This window comes from Camelus ferus, chromosome 6 (assembly GCF_009834535.1).
Source record: "Camelus ferus isolate YT-003-E chromosome 6, BCGSAC_Cfer_1.0, whole genome shotgun sequence".
Taxonomy (NCBI): Eukaryota; Metazoa; Chordata; class Mammalia; order Artiodactyla; family Camelidae; genus Camelus; species Camelus ferus.
The window spans coordinates 28,166,933-28,187,045 of NC_045701.1; the positions used below are offsets into that span (position 1 = coordinate 28,166,933).

Genomic DNA, 20,113 nt, shown 5'->3' on the forward strand with positions numbered 1-20,113 from the left:
CTCCCATATGCTGTATAAAATATTCACTCACTACCAGATTTATTTATGCTGGTTGGGTACTGGGAATGTAAACATGAAGAAGCCAGAACCCTGTATTAAAGTAATTCACAATCTACAGATTCCAGCTCTAGAGAATCTTCCTACTGGTCTTTTCTGAACACTTACACAGAATTCCAGCGATCCTTTTGCTAGGCTATTTCTATAAAGAGTGGTGAAGAAACTGAAAGCAAAGAAATTTGTTGTAGAAATCAGAAACACTTCTGTCTTCACTGGCATATCAAATTAAGACCAACTGTTCTGAATACACAATAAAAAAGTAATTTTTAAAAAACACTTACCGCAGGGCAGTAACAGGAAGGTACTTAAAGCTTCAGTGGGATCAGTAGGAAATGCATATGTCAGCACCAAAGAGAAAAATTTAACCAACAATTGCAGTTTCTTTTGGTACACCCTAATGACAGGACTGCTTACAGGGTGCCTGGCATCTTATTTATTCTTCACAAGAACCCTATGTTATTAATCACAATGCAGAGAAAGCTGAGACTGAGAGGTTGTATAACTTGCATTAGACCACAGCAGCAGAATTCAGACTCAAATACAGATACTACCACCCATGTTCTTCCACCATGCCTCCTTCAAACCAAACATCCATTCAATCAAGTACAGAGAAACCATATGGTTTGAACAACTCTAATTTATTTAGTTTCAATAAATCCTAGTCTTACCAACTAAATGAAGAACACAAAACACTTACATGGAGACTAATCTATGAGATTCCCAGGAACCTTTCAGAAAGACAAGACAGCATTTTAGTCATAGGTCGCTTTTCCAAAAACAAATAGTGAAGAAAAGCTTCTTTGTTAAGCAACACGTCAAGCATCAGTTAAATCTGCAAGATGAGCAACGCCTGAGTGAATTCTCTGTTATTACAATCACAGAATCAAAATATTTAGAGATAAAAGGTCCTCAAGGATTTGCTGTCCTCAGAGATTTATTCTGTTACTCGCTTTTCACCAATGAGTAAATAGAACTCCAAGGATATTACCAATTCTATTTCAATGATCATATAAGATTCTTACACTTAACAAATTCCTTATTATCAGTTACTTAACGAGCAAGTAAATTTTTATTTTTCAAACTTTTCCCTCTTACTCCATTTTGACCATGTGCCTAAATAATTATAATGCTCTGGGATGGAGCTGCTTTATACCCTTGAGTTAGGTGCTAATGAAAGTTAATTATTAATCGTACAAAGACCACCAGGTAATTTCTTACTAGGGAGATTGCAAGGGCTCCAAAGTAAATACCTAAGGAGCTATTGTAACTCAAAGTCCCTGAAAAGCCAAATAAGTTTCTTGTTACCTTCCAATTGGTAGTGGGGACAATATATGGAGAAAAGGAAAGAACCAAAATCAAAGTCGGAAAATCTGGACTATTCTACCACTGAACAGTTATGACCCTTCGGATGGAACCTCACTGTCATTACCTGTACCATGAAGGCACTGGGCCAAAGTACCTAGCTAGCTTTACTATTTTATAATCACTGTTTAAAGGTGACCAGTACCAACTAAGTCATATACTCTCATGTGGAGTTTGTGGAACTGCTGCTGGCTTTTAAAAAAAGAAATAAGAAATTTTTTCAAATACCTTGAGTATGTATGCTTCCAAAGACTTAGATTTCCTGAGGGAGATATTTTATTTTTTTTTAATACGTCACATATTTAATCTCCCTAGGCAAAGTACACTCCTTTCATTTTCTTCAGGATTAAAAATAAATCCTGGTAGCACCACTAAAGCAGCAATATCCCTGGAAGAAAAGCGATAAATAACAAAGGAAAATAACATTTATTTTGTCTCTATGCAACTTTCTACCTATGGTAAAAAGAACCAGCTTACTTGCTATCCTCCTTAATTAAATTGAGGGTGGGGACCACACCTAACCATACGCTCCACTGCAGGTGTTGAGAAATTAAAAACTCTTTTCAAAAGTAGAGTTTATCTTGAACTAATTTTGGTGAATACATCAAAAAGAAAACAAAGCAACTATTGCAGAGCGTTTGACTTTTCAGCCTTCATTCTGAAGGAGGGTGATCTTCAGAAAAAGCCACAGGGGGCAAAGAATTGGTTCATTCACCTACCGAATATACATTTACTAGTACAAGTGTCAGACACTACAAGAAATGTCAGAGGCACACAAGGAAACATCCTGTGATTCCTGCTGTCCAGGGGCTCATAATCTAGTTAGCGTCAGAGATTTACAAATAATTAGGACAATGCCAAGTGTTTTGAATTGAAAGAAGCACAAAGTCTGATCTGGAATGTGCAGGAGGAAATGCTTAACTCTAACTAGGAAGGTTAGGAGAGCTTGGTGGAAAAGACCACATTTGTGCTAGATCTTGATGGATGAGTTCATAGTTGGTTCACCATGGAACCAGCACGTGCAAAGGCACAGAAGCAGAGCAGTGAAGAAAGGGAAAAAGAAGGGAAGAAAAAGAAGGAAAAGTATCATAAAATGAATTTAAAATACTTTTTCCAGTCTGATGCGCCTGAAAGAGGATCTCATTTTCATTGTCATTTTCCTAATTGCTTGTGAGATTAAGCAGATTCACATGCATTCACATTCTCATTCATCATTCAGACTTTCTCTTAAGTGAATTAACTGTCTTTGCCCATTTGTTCCTCCTGGATATTTTGCCTTTTATTTATTAATTTATATGAATTCTTTATATATTTTGGATGCTAATTCTTTTTCAGTCATAAGTGTTGCAAATATCTCCTCCCAGCTTTCCTTACTACTTTTTAAAATGATACCATTTGTCATAGTCAAGTGGTTTTAACTTAATTTAATTTAAATTTCATATTATATTAATACAGATATAAATTTGCCAATAATCTTTATGATTTGTGCTCTTAAGAAACCCTTTCTTAATCTTTGCATATTTTCTACTAAAAGCTGTCAAGTTTTGCTTCTCACCTTTGGTTCTAAATCCACCTGAAATAGATATTGTGCATGGCGTGAGGTTTATTTTTCCTTTCCATATGGCTAACCAATTGGCCCAGCATTATTGACTGAATAATTTATCCTTTCTGAGTCTTTGTAATGTCAGCTGGTGCAGGTAGGATTCCCCGGGAAATGGACCGAGAAGAGATTTCCTTGCAGAAGGGTTAGTGGGAAATGCTCTTGGGAACAACACCTACGAGAGAATGAGGGAGGCAGGGAGGCCTCAGCAGATCACACAGGGAGCTCTGGGGCTGGGGTGGCCCTTCAGAGATGTCCTGCGCAAGGCAACAGGACTGGGCATTGGTACCCTCACACGTAGACCCGTCACTGGATAGGGCTGCCCCTGAGCAGTGGGTGGAACCTCCGTCGAGGCAGCTCCCTTACGCAGAGGGCAGGGCCTGGGGAGGGACTCAGCTGTCAGCCATCAGTCAGCAAGACTGCAGCAGCTGGGTAGTTGAGGGAACCAGGGCTTTGATCTTATGAGGGGGATCTGGGTGGTACACACAGCCCTCACTGCATCGCCTTTGTTAGGTACCCTCTTTCTAATTTTACTGGCTCACTATTCTTTCGGATTCTTTTTCCAATGAAATAATTTCCAGATAGGTCTCCATTCTGGTACCCTGCATGTAACCCAATCTGTCAGTAGCCCCCTTCAAATACGCACTTATAATCACATCAAAACCTCCAGATCTGTTAGACCATATAGCTAGAGTAGCACATTTTCTCCCTTAATATGAATATCTACCACTAGCGTCGCCTGGCTTTGTACTTTAAACAGCCACCCTACCCAACTGGCTCAACATCGATATGTTGTCATCTAAAGCTGAAACCAAATTCTCCCGTGTCTCTACTTGTAAGTGGATATTTTAATCTAAATGCAAGATGTTTCCAGTATCCTCCTGACTTTAACCTTGTTCCATTTAGCTCAGGAGGAATTTAACAAGCCTTGATTCTGTCACCTAAAGCCTCCATTTTGGTTTTTCTCCCAACTTGATTAAGAATGCCAACATATGTTGGAAAGAAGAGATCTGAACAGGACAGAGACCAACGATGGGTTTCGACATAATGATATTTTTCTACATTTTAACACAGCACCACTCATCAACACTCTGACCATGACTTTTGGCCTAGTTGCAGATTCAGCATGTCTCAGTATAGCAGTTGTCTTCCTGGCCATGTGGGACAGGAACCTTTGAGTGTTCCCTGACTCTGTTTTCTCCCTCAATTGCAGATCCAATCAAATACATCTAGTTTTGAGTCCACTGTGTTTTGGAATCTATGCCTCGTTACCACGAATGCCAAGACCGATACAGAGCTGTTTGATTCTTACCTCTGTTTTCAATGTATCATGTTCTCACTACTGCCAAACCTATCTGCCTAGAAATACAAAGCTGAGAAAGTTATGACCCTTTACTGGTTCCCCACCTGGAAGAGACGGCAATAAATAGTGCCCCTGGGGCATGAGAAAATACAGGCAGTTTCCCAGGATGCGGTCTGCAGAGAATGTCCATTTAGCTTGGGATGTCTTTGGCATAGAGACTTAAAGCTCACTAAGGATAACTGAAAAGTGATTCCTCTTTTTGAGGCTGCTATTTGGAATCAGAAAGAGTTCCTTATATTTGTAAAGCACTCTTACCTATGCTGTCTCATTTAATTCTCACAGCAACTCTGAAAGACTGCAATTATTAATCCATTGTTGAGTGTGAGCGTTGACAAGGCTGTGTCTTACAGTCACACTGCTAGTAACTGACAGAGGCAGGATTTGAAGTTGGGTTCCCTGATTTCAAGGCAGTCTTTTCCCCAACCCAGCGGAACTGAACAGTTGTGTGAATTATGGTCTGTTTAGCATGAGAAGAAAAAAGGCAGGTGAGTTCTGAAAGGGTAGCCTCCAAGTCTCTGAAAGGAAAATACTGCCCAAAGGACACAAGGAAGTGATTTTCCTCCAATAACATGGAGGCTAAGATTTAACAGTTTCTGCAGCAAAGAGGCAAATGCTTTCCTGATTCAGGCCCTTGCTGAGGTTACTCATACATTATCATATGATTTTCTAAGACATTTGCTCTTAAAGGAATTAGAAAGATGACAGCAAAATAGTAGCACTGCTCCTTAGAATAAAGCTGCAGATGTGTGATTATAATATCTTAATTACTTAGTAGATGAAATCCTATAACTCCACCAATATTTGCTGATAACATAGAACTGCTTCTAAAAAGCTATACACTGAAAGCCTAATGGATGCTTAAGTACAATCTGGAGAAGTAGCATCTTGGATCACATGACAGCAGCTAGCACTTGGCAGGCATCAATAGTTATTTGAAGACATTTGTATTAAGGCCAGAAATGATTAATATTATGATGAACAGTGAAAAAAGCTGTGATTACAGCCGCAAGTGCCAGACATGGAAATATTCAAGAAAAGCACCCTACCTTCCTGTATTAAAGGAATGCCCAAGAATTGGTTGTCAGAAAGCTAATAAAATTAAGAAACTTTTCATGTTTACAAATGTAAAGGTCTCTGTATCTGTTAAATTCTATAACAAATATTCAAAATCATTACAGAAATGGCTAAGTGAATTCAATAATTTCTCAAGGATAACTCATCTATATCATTTCCCTCTAATAAATATTCACAACTAAAAGATTTTGAATTCATCTAATGTAGCTATACATCAGTATAATAATTTGTGTTTTTAATCTTGGTCTCCACTAAGGTGGTTAAGCATGGACAGCTCAGTCCCCACCCCCAGAATTTCTGATTCAGGAGGTCTGGGGGATGGGGCCCAAGAAACAGCATTTTAACAAGTTTCCAACCGTGCCTAATAATGCTGCTTGTCCAGGGACCACACTTGATAAACACTGCTCTACGTCACATTGACCGTCCCACTGGTTCCTATCATCACATTTCATTTTGCCATTGGTGAGTTTCTTGTGCACGACAAACAAAAACTCCTTCAACAATTAGTCACTGGGCTCGCGTTTCTGTAATACGTGCTGTAAGCTATGCCAGATGTGATTTCACATATTAGAGACACAAAGATGAACAAGGCTTAGACTCTGTGTCCATGGAGCTTATATTCTAGAAAGACATGTAAATAAATAATATGATATAATGTGATAAACATCATGTGTAAAGTTCCACACATAGAATGAAAGTGTTCATTCTGCAATGAGGGGAATCAGACGGCTTTATAACAGAGACAACATTTAGGACTTTTAAAAAACTTTTTATTTTGCAGTAATTTTAGACTTAGAGAAAAGTTGAAAAATAGGGGAGTTTTCCATACTTTTAATTCAGCTTCCCAGCATTATGCAAACATTGATATTTTGCATAACCAAGGTTAAGACCAATTTTGACGTATGCATAGGAATTTGTAGGGCTATCTCACGCAGAGAAGTAATATATGAATAAAACCACTGAGAGAGAATATACTAAAAGTAGTATCTAAATATTTTTGGAGAATTATATGCTAGACACTGTGCCAAGCCCTTTAAAAGTATTATATCACTGAATCCTTACAACAACCCGTAACTACTGTATGGGTACTATTATCACTCTCTCTATAGATGAGGAAACTGAGGCCATTGCCAATCTTGTAGTAGGTAGCAGAACTGGGATTTGACACTAAAATGTTCAGCTTTAGCACACATGCTGTAAACAAATATACCATGGTTAGTATGACCTGGAAATGAGAACAGTCTATTATGAAGATAGATTAAGTTACATTAGGGAGAGTTGTAGGGACAGGGTTTTGACAGTGGAAGCAGAAGACAAGACCAGTATGGGAAAGGAAACTCGTAGATAATGGAAGAATACTGTGATAGGCAGAATTCTAAAAGTTTCCTAGATTCCTTAAAAAGTTAAAAATAGACTTACCATATGATCCAGCAATCCCACTCCTGGGCATATATCTGGAGGAAACTAATTCAAAAAGATACATGCACCCCAATGTTCATAGCCACATTATTTACAACAGCCAAGATATGGAAGCAACCTAAATGTCCATCGACAGATGACTGGATAAAAAAGCTGTGGTATACACAATGGAATACTACTCAGCTATAAAAAATGATAAAATAATGCCATTTGCAGCAACATGGATGGACCTGGAGATTGTCATTCTAAGTGATGTAAGCCAGAAAGAGAAAGAAAAATACCATATATCAGTCATATGTGGATCTTAAAAAATGAGACAAATTAATTTATTTACAAAACAGAAACAGACTCACAGACATAGAAAACAAACTTACAGTTAACCAGGGGGGAAGTGGGTGGGGAGGGATAAATTGGGAGTCTGAGATTTGCAGATACAAACTACTATATAAAAATATGTAAACAAGATCCTACTGTACAGCACAGGCAACTATATTCAATATCTTGTAATAGCCTGTAATGAAAAAGAATATGAAATGGACTATATATATACATCACTATGCTGTACACCAGAAATGAACACAACACTATAAATCAACTGAACTTCAATAAAAATAAAATAAAATAAAATGCTCTCCTATATTTCCGTCTTCTGGGGGACATGCCCAGCACAGTCCCCTCCCCTGAGTGAGGACAGAGCCTGTGAAGATGTTGGCAATCACTTCCATGATTCAGTTAAGTTATATGACAAAGGCAAGGGAATTCTGCTGATGTCATGAAGGTCCCTGGTGTTACCACACTGCCCACTGGTTCAGGGTCCCTAATTCTCATGCCATTACCTAGGTCTGCCCATTCCTTTCCACTTCTGCTTCCGCTCTTGGAACCCTGTTCCATAAAGCATTCTTTAAGGATCCTGCTCTGCCCAGTAACAACAGGAGACTACTTATGGGCAAATTAACATAACTTTGAGTTTTGTGCACAGCTTTTGGAATTCAATCACATGGCCTCAATTTATATTTGTATTATATACAACTATTCTAGCAACAATGCTTTCCCTGTTTGAAGCTTGAAAGCAACCTCAACAGCGGGCATCCGGCACCCAGCAGGTGGGCCTCGTGGGACCATCTGAATTACAGCCTAGAAGAACTATATGTACCTGCCTAGCCTTCCAGTTCATCAACGTGTTGGGTCATAAAGCGCATCTTGGTGCAAATGTGCTAGCCTTTGATCATGCACAATGAAACATGGTTAATCTGTGACCACAGATACGTGAAACAGTGAGACACCTCTGGCTTCCATTTCCAGTTGGATCACTTGACTACCCCTTAGTGACTGGCTTTGACAATAAAGTCAAGTCTCATTTAAAATTTAAAAAAGGTCTGTTCTGGTAAAGTTGATCATGTTGTAAAGTTATTCCAATTAAGAGAACAGTCTATTTGTTCACAGAAACACCTGGCTTTCATTTAATTTCATTCTCATCCTCTGTGAGCATGTTCAGATTCCTAAACCTATGTAGAGATGAATAGTTTTAAAGTTATTCTGTGATAATAATCACAAAACAGGGCATGAAAGCAGTTTCGTTTTGTTTAATGTAGGCTACATGGGAAATTTTTGCCCCTGTTACCAGTTTGCAGGCCAAATTTTCTTATCTTTCATCCACCCATTTATTAAAAACATTCATTGAATACAAGCCATGTCATTTACTGAACTTGATTCTGGGGAAATAATGATGAATGTGACACCATTCCTGTCTTTGAGGAGGCCTTTTAAAAATTAAAATGAGGAAACATCTATTTTAAGTCTGATGTGTTCTATCATCAGCAGAAACAGGTTCCAAATAAAGATGAGACATCAAAGGAATGGCGGGGACAAGCCCACTTCATTCTGCTGTGCAACACGGCATGCCAGCTTAAGGAATTTCCAACCAATCTCTTTAACTCATCTTAGGGCAATTAGTCACTCACAGTCACTGCCTTGTCATTTGTAAATTGGAGGGTTGTTTTTAATTTAAAGTCAAGAACCATAAACATTTATTTAAACCAATACATATTGACTGCCTTGTGACATGCCATTTAAGGAACTGCGTATCTTCCATCCAAAGTATAAGATAGGGTCCCACATTCAAAATCTTGATGGGAACTCAAGACTGATACACAAAACAATGAAAGAATATTATGAAAAATATGTTCTAACATAAGATGCAAATAATCAAGGTGCAAAACTTATCATCTTGACCAAAGTATGATAAGGAAATCAGGAGGGATGAGATTACTATTAGTTGCAGAAACTGAAAAAGCTTTTTAGAGGAAGGTATGACTTCAGGTGGTTCAGAAAGATGGATAGGAAAAAAGGGAACTTTTATTTTTCTTTCCTTTTGCTGTATCATTCTTTAATTTACAATTTCATGTTGAAATGGCATTCGTTTTGGAAGTGCAATTCCAATTTCTTTGTTAGTTACTTTAATTTAAAACTAAAACTCCCTCGATTAAATTCAAAAGCTACTAAGTGGACCAGTTTGAAGCAATGCTCTGGGGAGTGTATCAGAAGTATGATATATCATCATCACCTTCAACTTTTTTTTACAAATTAGGTCGAAAATCCAAAATTAATCTACATAAAACAATAAGAGACTGGAGGCGTGGCCAAGATGGTGGAGTAGGAAGACCCTGACCTAACCTCCTCCCACAGGCACTCTGAAATTACAGCTATTTACTTACAGAGCATGTATTGATGAGAAAGACCATAAGACTAGTAGAAAAGATCTTCTACAACTAAAGATAAAAAGGAGCCACAACGAGGTGGGTATGAGGGGCAAAGATTTCACATAGTGAAAACCCACACCCCACCGTGGGCGGCACACAAATGGGAGGAAAATCACAATTGCAGAGGTTCTGTCCAAAGATCCAGGGGTCTGAGCTCCATACTGGGTTCCCAAGCCTGGGGGTCCTGCACCGGAAAGATTAACTCTCAGAATGTTTGGTTTAAAGGCCAGTGGGGCTTGCTTTGGGAAGAGCCAGAAGGCTGTGGGAAATAGAGACTCTACTCTTAAAGGGCGCCCACAAAATCCACATGCTCCAGGACCCAGAGCAGAAGCAGCAATTTGAAAGGAGCCTGGGTCAGAACCATCTGCTGATCTTGGAGAGTCTTCTGGCAAGTTGGGGGACAACCGGAGCTCACCCTGGGGACAGAGACACTGGCAGCAGTTTTTTTGAGAGCTTGTTCTGCCATGAGGATACTGGTGCTAGCAAGCACCATCTTGTAATCTTCCCTCTAGCTTATTATCTCTGAGATCTGACCCTGCCCACAAGCCTGTTGGCACCAACACTGAGATGTTTCAGGCCAAGCAACTAACTGGGCAGAGGCACAGCCCCACCTACCAGCAGGCCTGCTGTCTTAAGACCCTCTGAGCTCACAGCCACCCCTGGACCTGGCCATATACCCACCAGAGGACCCAGGGCCTGGCCCCACACACTACCCTGGAGCCAATCCCTGCACACCAGCAGGCCAACACCAGCTCTGGGACACCTTGGGCACTTCAGTCAGTGGTCCTGGGATCTGGCCCCAACCACTCACAGGCCAACACCAGCCTCAAGACCCTCAAGACCCTGTAACCAGAGACCACGGGACCCAGTTCCACCCATCAGTGAGCAGGCAATAGCCCTAGGACCCCCCATGCCTTGGCCTCACCCACAGGCCGGCCAACACCAGCTCTGAGATTCCTTGGATCCTTCAGCCAGCCACCCAGGGATCCAGCCCCACTAACCAGTGGGCTAACATCAGCTTTGGGACACCACAGACACCACAGCCAGCCATGTCAGGAACGGGCCCCACCCATCAGCAGACTGACAGTAGATCCAGGAGCCCTAGCCTTACAACCACCCACCCCAGAACTGGCTCTGCCCATCAGTGGGCCAGTACTGGCCCTGGGACCTGCCCTCTCCCCAGGGCTCAGCAGCCAGCTGCCTCATGACCTGGCCTTGTCACCCAGTAGCAGCAGCAGCCTCCGTACAAGGCAGGACCTGACAACCAACCAAACTGGGGATCACACTCGCCTACCAGACCACCCACAGCAGTCACCCCACCACATCAGAAGGATCCACATAATCCACGTAGAGGGCACTGCTGGATCACACAGCTCCGGTGACCAAGGGAGTGAGCTGCTGGGACACACAGGATGTCTCCTACAAAAGGCCACTTCTCCAAGATCAGGAAACAGAATCAACCTACCAAATACATAGAAATAAAAACAGGAAATTAGGTAAAATGAAGTGAAGGAGGAATATGTTCCCAATGAAGGAATAAGATAAAACCCTAGAAGAACAAAGGGGAGTGAAGATAGGCAGTCTGCCTGATAAAGAGTTCAAGGTAATGATTGCAAAGACGTTCAGAGAACTCAGAAGACTGCAATTATTTGAGGGCTCTCCCTCCAAATGCAAAACTCAACCTCAAAACTTTAACTTAGGTTTCAAACAAACAAAAAACCCACATCATTATATTTTCGTTAAAACATGGGACATCTGGATGATCCAACTCATGGCCCTAGAGTGAATAAAATTGTGTTATACGAATCATGAAAATCTGCGCCTCCGTGTCTGAAGCCCTCCCTCACTTGCCTGGCGTGAAGTCCAGTCTTTTCTCAGGCTCTTCCTCCCCAGTTGTGCCCTCCAGGAGTCCCACAAGGCTTCTGTGCTGGGGGCCTGCTCTGTCCCGCTGCTGCCCTTGGGTAGCTAATAACCTCTTGGAGACCACTAGGGCTGGAGCTCTGCCCTCCCTCTGGCCAGCAAGAAAGCTTCTGGTCTCTTGAATCGAACTTCCACACTGCAAAGCTGTTGGGCTTCTGATGACAAAGTTCTTCCTTCCCTTCACACTAAAGCCCCTTCTCCCTGGAGTGTAAGGGCCTCCTTAGGAGGATGAGGAAATGTCTGTGCACACACTTTTGGCCCCGACTTGTTGTCTCATAATGCTTCCCCTCTTATGATCCATTGTTCCTCCCTATGGTTCAAGAGCCTTCAAGGACCCCATGAGTCTTTCCACATCCTAGACACATCTGAATCTCACTTCTGAACCTAGCTTCGAGTTCTGTGCTGGAAGGCTCTGGGCCATACAGAAAGCATCTGGTCCAATGTCCTGGAACAATGTGACTGGAAAAACTCCCAGGCCTTCCTAGGAGAGTGGAGAGCTCCCAGCACTTGCCATGGCAGGAGGCTGAGGTGCCAGGGCACACACAGGAACTCCAGGGGGATGGTGTGGCCTAATATCACAGCCCAGAGGCCATGGAAGTGACTTAAATATGGCTTTATTCCCATTTCAGAACCATCTAACAGAAGTTACTTTCCCGGTACATGGTCAGCGGATGCAGTAAGACAGGCTGGAACAGTCATGTACCCAATAAAAGCTATCAAGAGGCAGAGAGTAGCCCCTGAGTTGTGTTCATTATTTTCAATAAGCACCCTCTTCCAGGGAAGCCCATGAGAAATGAAATAAAACGTACATCCTAAACATTCAGTACTCTGCTTTATCAATATGATAAAATTCTTGTAATCCAATTACAATCTTAAAAGTTTGTCTTTTTTATGCCCAGTGATACTATGAGGCAGAATGGCTGAGTTATGTTAAAAAAAAAAAAAGATGTGATACATTTTTCTTCAAAATTTAATATCTGTTTATTTATAAAAGAGTTTGCTCTTTTAAGATTTTTCAGAAGGCATAACTTTTAGGTGCAGTGTTAATTCTGCGATTTCTATGTCTTTAGAATCATTTTAGATAGATGTATAATGGCCTAGGGCCACAGACTGCCACTCCTGCTTTAAATCTCGTGCTCTGAATCCAAATATAGAAAACAGCCAAGTGAAAAACAACTCCATAGAAGGTGCTATCCTCAAAGCACAACTAGACGTCAATCTGGGAAAAAATTCACATATATAGAACTGGCTTGGGATTTTAAAACAACAGATTGTGGCCATGGCCCTGGCCTCTGAAACATTCCCTTTTGGAAAACAGAATTTGAATGAGAGAAACACTCATCATCTATTTTATATGGAAACTGACCTCCAAACACAAACTGTTCATTTCTAGAAAATCTATTTCATATTTCATATGCTAATTAGCTCTTCTTAATTTGAAATAATTGGGGACGATATTTTAAAATTCTTTTCATGCTTTTCACAAAAAGCAACTGAGTACAATGTGCTATCAATCTCTGTTAAATATAAGAGCTTTGTTTTTAAAGACTAGAAAATATTTTCTGAATCCGCAGGCTGGAAACTGTATCACAAGATCTTCCAATTCTTTCTTTCACTTCCTCCAGTTAGTACTTTTCACAATAAAAGAAACAGTCAACCAAATTAAATGTAGTGGTAGAAAGGTCATATGACAAAGAGATGAAACACTGCAATCATTATTTATTACCAAGATAATCACTGTCCTATATAAAAACATACACCTGCGCGCGCGCACACACATTCTTTCTTAACCTTTTGTTCTTTTAAAATTCCACTCTCTTCACTTCTTGGTCTTCATAGTGCAGCCTACCTACATCAGCTTGTCTCCCATGCCCCTCCAAATCTCCTCTGACCCTGCTCCATTCTTCCTTGGGCCCCGGAAGGCTGACCTTGTAGACATCCACCCGCTCCCTTACACTTTGCCTTCTGGTTGGTTCAGTTAGAGGCAGTTCCCAGGCAGAAGACTCGAGGAGAGTGAGGCCCCGGAATTGTTCCCACAGCCTCTTCCCTGCTAAGGGTCTCAACGACCAGCCAGCATTCCTCCCATGTGGTCCTCTCCTTCAAGCTCCCCTGTCTGGGTCCCAGTGACCACTGCTTCCCTTGCTCCTTCAGGCCTGGGGTGTCTGTTCCCTGTCGGACCCTGTCTAACCCAGGAGCCTTTCTGAACTGCCTTCTTCTCTGTGTTTATGGATACTGCTCCATCCTCATCTAATTCTGCTTCTCCGACTAGTTCCTCGTGGGCGCTGCTTTCACAGCTCTCCAGCAATCTGCGTTTCCCTGTGTAACGATGCTCAAGTCTCACCGTGGAGCTTCTTGCTTCATTTAAGGACGTGGGGAAGACACAGAAGAGCACTGCTTAGTTATAATCCTACACGCACCCCACCCACAGCCACTGTAGGTGGTGTATTTGGTTTTTTTCTTTAAGAAATTGTTAAATCACTCTTTAAAAAATCATCAAAGTGACACAATCACTACAACCAGTGAAACAGTGTAAAAATATGTACAGAAAAGAAGTAAACGCTCTTCCCCAGTGCTTCTGGGTCCTTCCCCTCACCCCCCACCTTCACCTTGCCTTGCCCCAAGATAAAGAATGTGAACAGCCTGGCCTTTTTCTACACCTGTCCCCACGATATTCTAACCCATGCTAAACATATATCCTCATACGTGGAGAGTGGTGGTACTTGCTGTCCTTAGAAACACAGAGCATGTTTTACATTATTTGGCAACTTGCTGGATAGAGATCTAGTTCAATCCTTTAAATAGCCTCATAATATTACAGAGTATCAAATACTATAATTTATGTGGCCATTTCTCTACTGATGGACACTCAGTTTTATTTATTTATTTATTTTTTTGCAGAGGCTTTGGCCACTATACACGTCGCTGCAGTAAGCCACCTTACGCACATATCCTTTCTTGTGCATCTATTCGTGTGACCTAAATTCCTAACATAGGGTTGCTAGGTCGAAGTTACATGTAGTTTCAATTACAATTCCCTTACTTTCTCAAAAGTTTGTAGCAATGTATTTCCTGTCAATTTAAGTCCTGTGTCTGTTTCATAAGAGTACACTATTATATACGTAATTTTTGAACCTTATTGTCTCCCTTAACATGAATTACAGATCATTTCTACGTCCTACATACTTTCTGTCATAATCTTAAATGGCTGGATATAATCATTAATGTTCTGGAGCTTCTTTAAAATTTTACTGGGATTGTATCAAATCTCAATATTAATATAGGGAGAATTAATATCTCCTTCCCATAATACATACCCAAAGAGAAATCAAAGCTTTGACGGTAACATTCGATATAATAAACTCTATTACAAGTATGCCTCTCAGTCCTTTATCAGCTGACAGTAACTACAGCTTGCGAAGGGCACAAGTGCCGATCAAATGATTCCCAGCATCACAAAGAACTCTGCCTGGGGCATGTGCTTCAGTCACTACCTCCGTAACTTCAAAGGAGAAAGATCATGAGATTGCTGAGGAGCACACTGACCCACTGGGCATTTTCCTGACTATAGAGAGCCAAGTTCCGCGTGATTCTTCTGGCATTAAAAGGGTCGATTTCAGATCAAAGCTAAAAGAAGCCCTGAAAAACAGAAGGGAATCTCAGCCCCAAGGACACCGCTATGCAGGTTAGCACAAGTAGAGTCCCTCAGGCTTGAGAAAATATCGCATTCCACCAAGGCTTGGCAACATTCCACAGCAGTTTCCATCCCCAAATAAAATACTATAAAACCAGTTCCAAGGTGGGAGGGTAGGGAGGACCATGAGAAGACAAATCTGGCCACCAACCATTGTTAGCATCTTCTCTGCTTGGTCATGTCACCACCAGACAAGAAATGCCTCTGCATGGACCATGGATTGAAGAGTTAAAAGAAAATTGCAAAGCCAACAGGAGGTGGACCAGCAGCCTCTGGGGGACCTTTGTGCTATTTCCTGTGTGGGTGGTAATGCTGGCTTTCACTGCTTTCCTGTGAGAAAGGAGAAGCGGATTTCACTCTTTCCTGGGAATTCCTACTTGCCCACAGCACTCAAGAGTCTTCCAACTGGAAACGGATCTGATTACTTTTGCCAGACTTAATCTCTTACTTGAGCAGTTAATGAGCGCTTTCAATAATCTTAAATCACATCACTCCAATAAAATACCTGGATGTTATTTCCACAGGAAATACGTGTCCACGGACCGTCAACTCAACCTGGTTAATAGCTACCGTGGGAAAAAGGTGGGAGTTGGATTCAGATAAAGGGCTACTGCTGGGTGATGGTACACGAATGGTCCACCCCACGTCTGGGTCGCTGGGGACTATCGGAGGCCTCTGCTGGGATGTGGTGGGAGGAGAAATGAAGTGAAAGGAGGCGGCAGCTGAAAGTAGGAAAATTCTCCCTGTGTGGACCCACCAGAGGCAGGAAGTCATTGAAGGATCCAGAATATGATGAGGACTCATGGACACAGAAAAGGGAGGTTGAGGGGAAACAAGGACACAGGATACGGATCAAAGATACTGTCTGGAGGACTCCCTCCCAACATGCATTTCAAAGAGGGTTGATGCTAAGAGATAACATCTGGATGTCCTGGAGGAAGGTCCCAGCAAAAGAGAAGTTATCCATGCCAGAAAAAAAACGACTCTCCTGCTCCTATTTCCCCCCTTTCCGATGCGTTCTTTTACAATGTTAGAAGCACAGGCGGTCTCTCTGCCAAGGAATCCACGTGATTCTAATGACTAGCTCCTGAAAGCACTACGACGCTCCCAGTGGAAGGCTGGGGACAAAGTAAAGGAAATTGTTCTCAGCAATCGCAGGGAGAGGTCACGGGAAAGGCTGACCATCCGTTAAACTCACCCCTCAGTGAGGTTCAAGATCAATGATCATAGAACTGAATGTCCTCAGTGTGCCTGCCTTGACCCAGATATCTACAACAAAGCTTTCATAATACCTTTTTTTTTTAATAGAAAAAGGACTACAAAATAAAAAGATAATCCTAAATCAGGCAAAAAGAGATTGACTAAAGCTCAATGTATTTAATGCACAGTTCCTGGAGGAGCAGTACACCCAATCCTAAGATTTGGTGTTGTTTCTAAAAAGAGCCTCTGGAGTTGAGGCAGCTCCTGCAGGCCCACGCCTCCAGAAGTCTCTATCTATTAATTGCAGAGAGCTTTCTTTCCAAGTGTTTCCAAGGCCCCAGTATTCACAGGGAGAAACGATTTTCATCAGTACGGTTCTATGATATATGATACAAAATCTACAATTCTATGACTTTCCTGGGGAAGCAGTTTGGTTTTATTAGGAAAGCAGCAAATCTCATCAAACCAACATCAATATATTACCAACACAAAATGAAAAGCATTCACCACATTTTTAAAGAACCACCTTCTGGATCAACGATTTAGAGAAATTTATAAGATGTCAAGAGTTCAAAATGAACAGAAGCTTTTGAAATTCCTCTTTCCTAGACAGATATTTTTAATCTCAAAAATTACATATGAAGCTCTCTCTAACCTTTGGAGACGATACATCATATTACGAGCCTAGACAAAGCATTGACCGTGTGCTGTGAAAGGACCACTGAAAGAGAACCTATCATCTACACAGTGGCGTACAAGACCCTGAGCATCTGGCCGCACCGGGCGCGAAAATGTAGTGAATACCGGGGAGGCACTTCTTATACGCTGTCTTTTTTGATCCCATTTGTAAAACTGCCAAAATTACTTCCATGTAAAATTTGAAATCACATTAAACATACAAGCCAAATTAGCTCTTTAGCATCTTTTGCATAAGACATGACATTATATCAGTCACAGTATAAACCCATAAATAAAACATAACTTCAGAATAAACATCACTTCGTGCTTGTTTGGGAAATTTAAAAAAAAAAACAAAACAGCATTAAGAACAAAAAAGAAAATCTGAGCCCAGTTTTTTCTGGTTAAAAAAAAAAAAGGTTTTGGCATACAATAATGATGCTTCTAAAAGTGATAACTGAGAAAGCCAAAACCAAAACCAAAACCCTCTAACAACAGACAGATGAGCAGAGACACAGCATGTTTTGCTCTGCGGCTCATAGAATCCCAACAAATCCAAGATACCCCAGCAGCACAAACAGCAGAATTTAGGTCAAGGGGCCAATTAGCATCAAAGGCAGCCACAAGTTGCTCCTTCTCTTTGCCCCATCCTGTTTCCTTTGAGACTTCTGTGTTAAGCAACCACAGAGGCAGCTTTAGAACACTCCAAAAGGAAAAAGAAAAAAAGGCATTTATAGAGTACTACATCAGGAAGCAACTACAACCCTGAACCCGGCAGTCAATAGCATCCTCCCATCTCTACACTCCTTCATACCCTTCCCAGACCCCTTCCAGTTGTCCCGTTACAAGGTGAGTTGACTGACAGGCCAGGAGTTCCAATTCAGCATTAACTGGCCAGTCTCTGACCAGCACAAGCGGATTGATGGTTTGTGGGTCACCCAAGAACACATGTAAAGCATTTTAAACAGGGACTAACCTGGAGGTGACCGGTGCCGGGGCTGAGCTGTGGTCTTCCTGGGCCCCAAGGTCTTATCCAGAGGTTCCCCAGGCACCAACCGAGGTTGGCCCGCTCTGAGGGAGGTCGAGCTGGCTCCTTTGGTCTCCGTGACCTTTGCAGAGGACGGTGGCTCCAAGGTGTCAGCAGAGGGGGACTCAGAGAAAGCACCACTCTTCCTCCCCAGAGAGTCATCAAGAGTGGCTTCCCTCTCCCCCAGTGGTGAAGGCAGCCGGAGGATCCTGTGATGCTGCTGAGGGCTGGACAGCCTGGGAGACAGAGGCGAGGGAACAGGTGACACCCGTTTGTGCGCACTGGATGGAAAGGATGAATTATTAAGCGCCGTGGTGGGAGCTGCCAGGGCTGGGGCGGGCAGCCTCTTCTCAACACCTCCAGGTGGTAAGGAGTCGGGGCCTATGCCATGGGGCAGATCCAGAAACAAGGTTTTGTGGCCACGCAGAAGCAGCCCAGCTCTCCTCCTGTTGCCGGTTTCTTGGAGGGTGTGGGTGGCTGCCGTGCTGCAGGGGAAGCCCAATCTTTTCCCCTCGGTGGCTTCATCTAATTTCTCGCTCTCTATCACCTTCAGGAGGACCTTGTTCACGGCCCCCTTGGTGCCAGCTGGGGGACATTCTTGGGCAGATGGCTGCCAGGACCTGGCCCCTCGCTGCTCCTTGCCCCCCAACCTGGAACCTGCAGCCCCAGCCTCAGCTCCAGGGAGACTGAGCAAGTCTGCACTGGGTATGAACTCAGCTGGGGCTGCCGGGCAAACGGCAATCCTTTTCTTACTGTTGGGATGTGTTTTAACTACTCGTTGCACTGGAGCAGACAGATCCTGGACCTTGGCCACCACTCTGGAAACAGGCTTCTTCCTGCAAGTCCTCTCAGCAGACTTCTCTCTCCTTTCCGGATGCTTCTCAGGCTCCTTGCAACTTCCAGATGAACCCATCTGCAGATGTGCCGGCCTGCGAAGACCCCTCTTTGGCCCCCTGGCACCATCATTTCCTGGCTTTGTGGAGCTGCAGTCAGGGGACAGCCCTCCTCTTCCAAGCCCGGCATCTCTGGAAGCCTTCTTGAAGCTCCTCAAGCCAAGGTCGGCATCCAGTGTGCTGGGGCCCTCTGGCAGGTAGCTCTCGCTCCTCTGGAGTGAAGAAGTGGGTGCCCCACTTGGGAGCAAGTTGCCTCTCTCCTCTAAGAGCTGAAGATGAGGCCTTGTTCGAGAAAGAGGAAGGACATTGCTGGAACAGATCTGGTCCTTCCCCATCTGAGGAGACAACTCCTGGCCCCCAGGCCCCTTTCTTCTCGTCCACTTCTGCGGGGAGCTGTGAGAGAGCACCTCCAAGCTCTCTTTCCTCCCGCCAAACCTCTGAGCCTCTTTGTTCCCGTGGGAGCTCCGCTTATTGAGGCAGCCCACGGAGGGCTCCCCGAGCCAGTCGCCGTCACTCTGGAAGCAGTCGTCCTCGGGGGCCAGGCTCACAGACAGCCCCGGCAGCTTCTCCTTCTGGTTCCCGGTCGTAATCCCCAGGATGTGGTCTGAGCCCAGCAGATTGGCCAGCAGTCTCTCCCTTTCAGCTGTGAGTTTGTACAGCTCATTTAGGATGTCTTTTGTGGGAATCTGCTTGAAAAATATGTCGCCTGGATGTTCATTCAGTTGCAGGCTGAGGATACTGACGTCGGACCCCTCCCTGACTTGGTAGCAGTTATGATACCCTTTATTGGATCTGTCTAGGGTTACGGTGCCCTTGTATGAAAATCCTCTGACTTCCCCCCTCGGAAGATAGAAGCTGATGTAGCAGAGTTCGGTAATGGGCTTACGCAATTGGAGGGTGCAGTGAGTGCCTTCCATTATGCCTACCTAATTATTCATGCCTCGGAGATGCTGGTCTGTGGTCAAGCTTCCCAGGCTCCGGCAGTGGGGCATGTGATGGTGGCTCCGCAGGGAAAGCAGCTGACAGTCATCTCCAGCAATGAGACTGCCTGTTAGAGGAACAGGGGAAGA

At 43.0% G+C, this 20,113-nt stretch overlaps 1 protein-coding gene across 2 annotated transcripts in view; it reads right to left on the reverse strand.

The window, feature by feature from the left end:
• The window catches only part of FMN1 (formin 1), a 397,658-nt gene that overhangs the window by 341,701 nt on the left and 35,844 nt on the right, over nucleotides 1–20,113 (reverse strand). For both annotated transcript variants that reach the window (XM_032481561.1, XM_032481565.1), the window contains one exon: nucleotides 18,100–20,091. In XM_032481561.1, coding sequence (XP_032337452.1) covers nucleotides 18,100–19,960 — 1,861 coding nt within the window. In that variant the 5' untranslated portion in view covers nucleotides 19,961–20,091. The remainder of the gene's footprint in view (nucleotides 1–18,099; nucleotides 20,092–20,113) is intronic.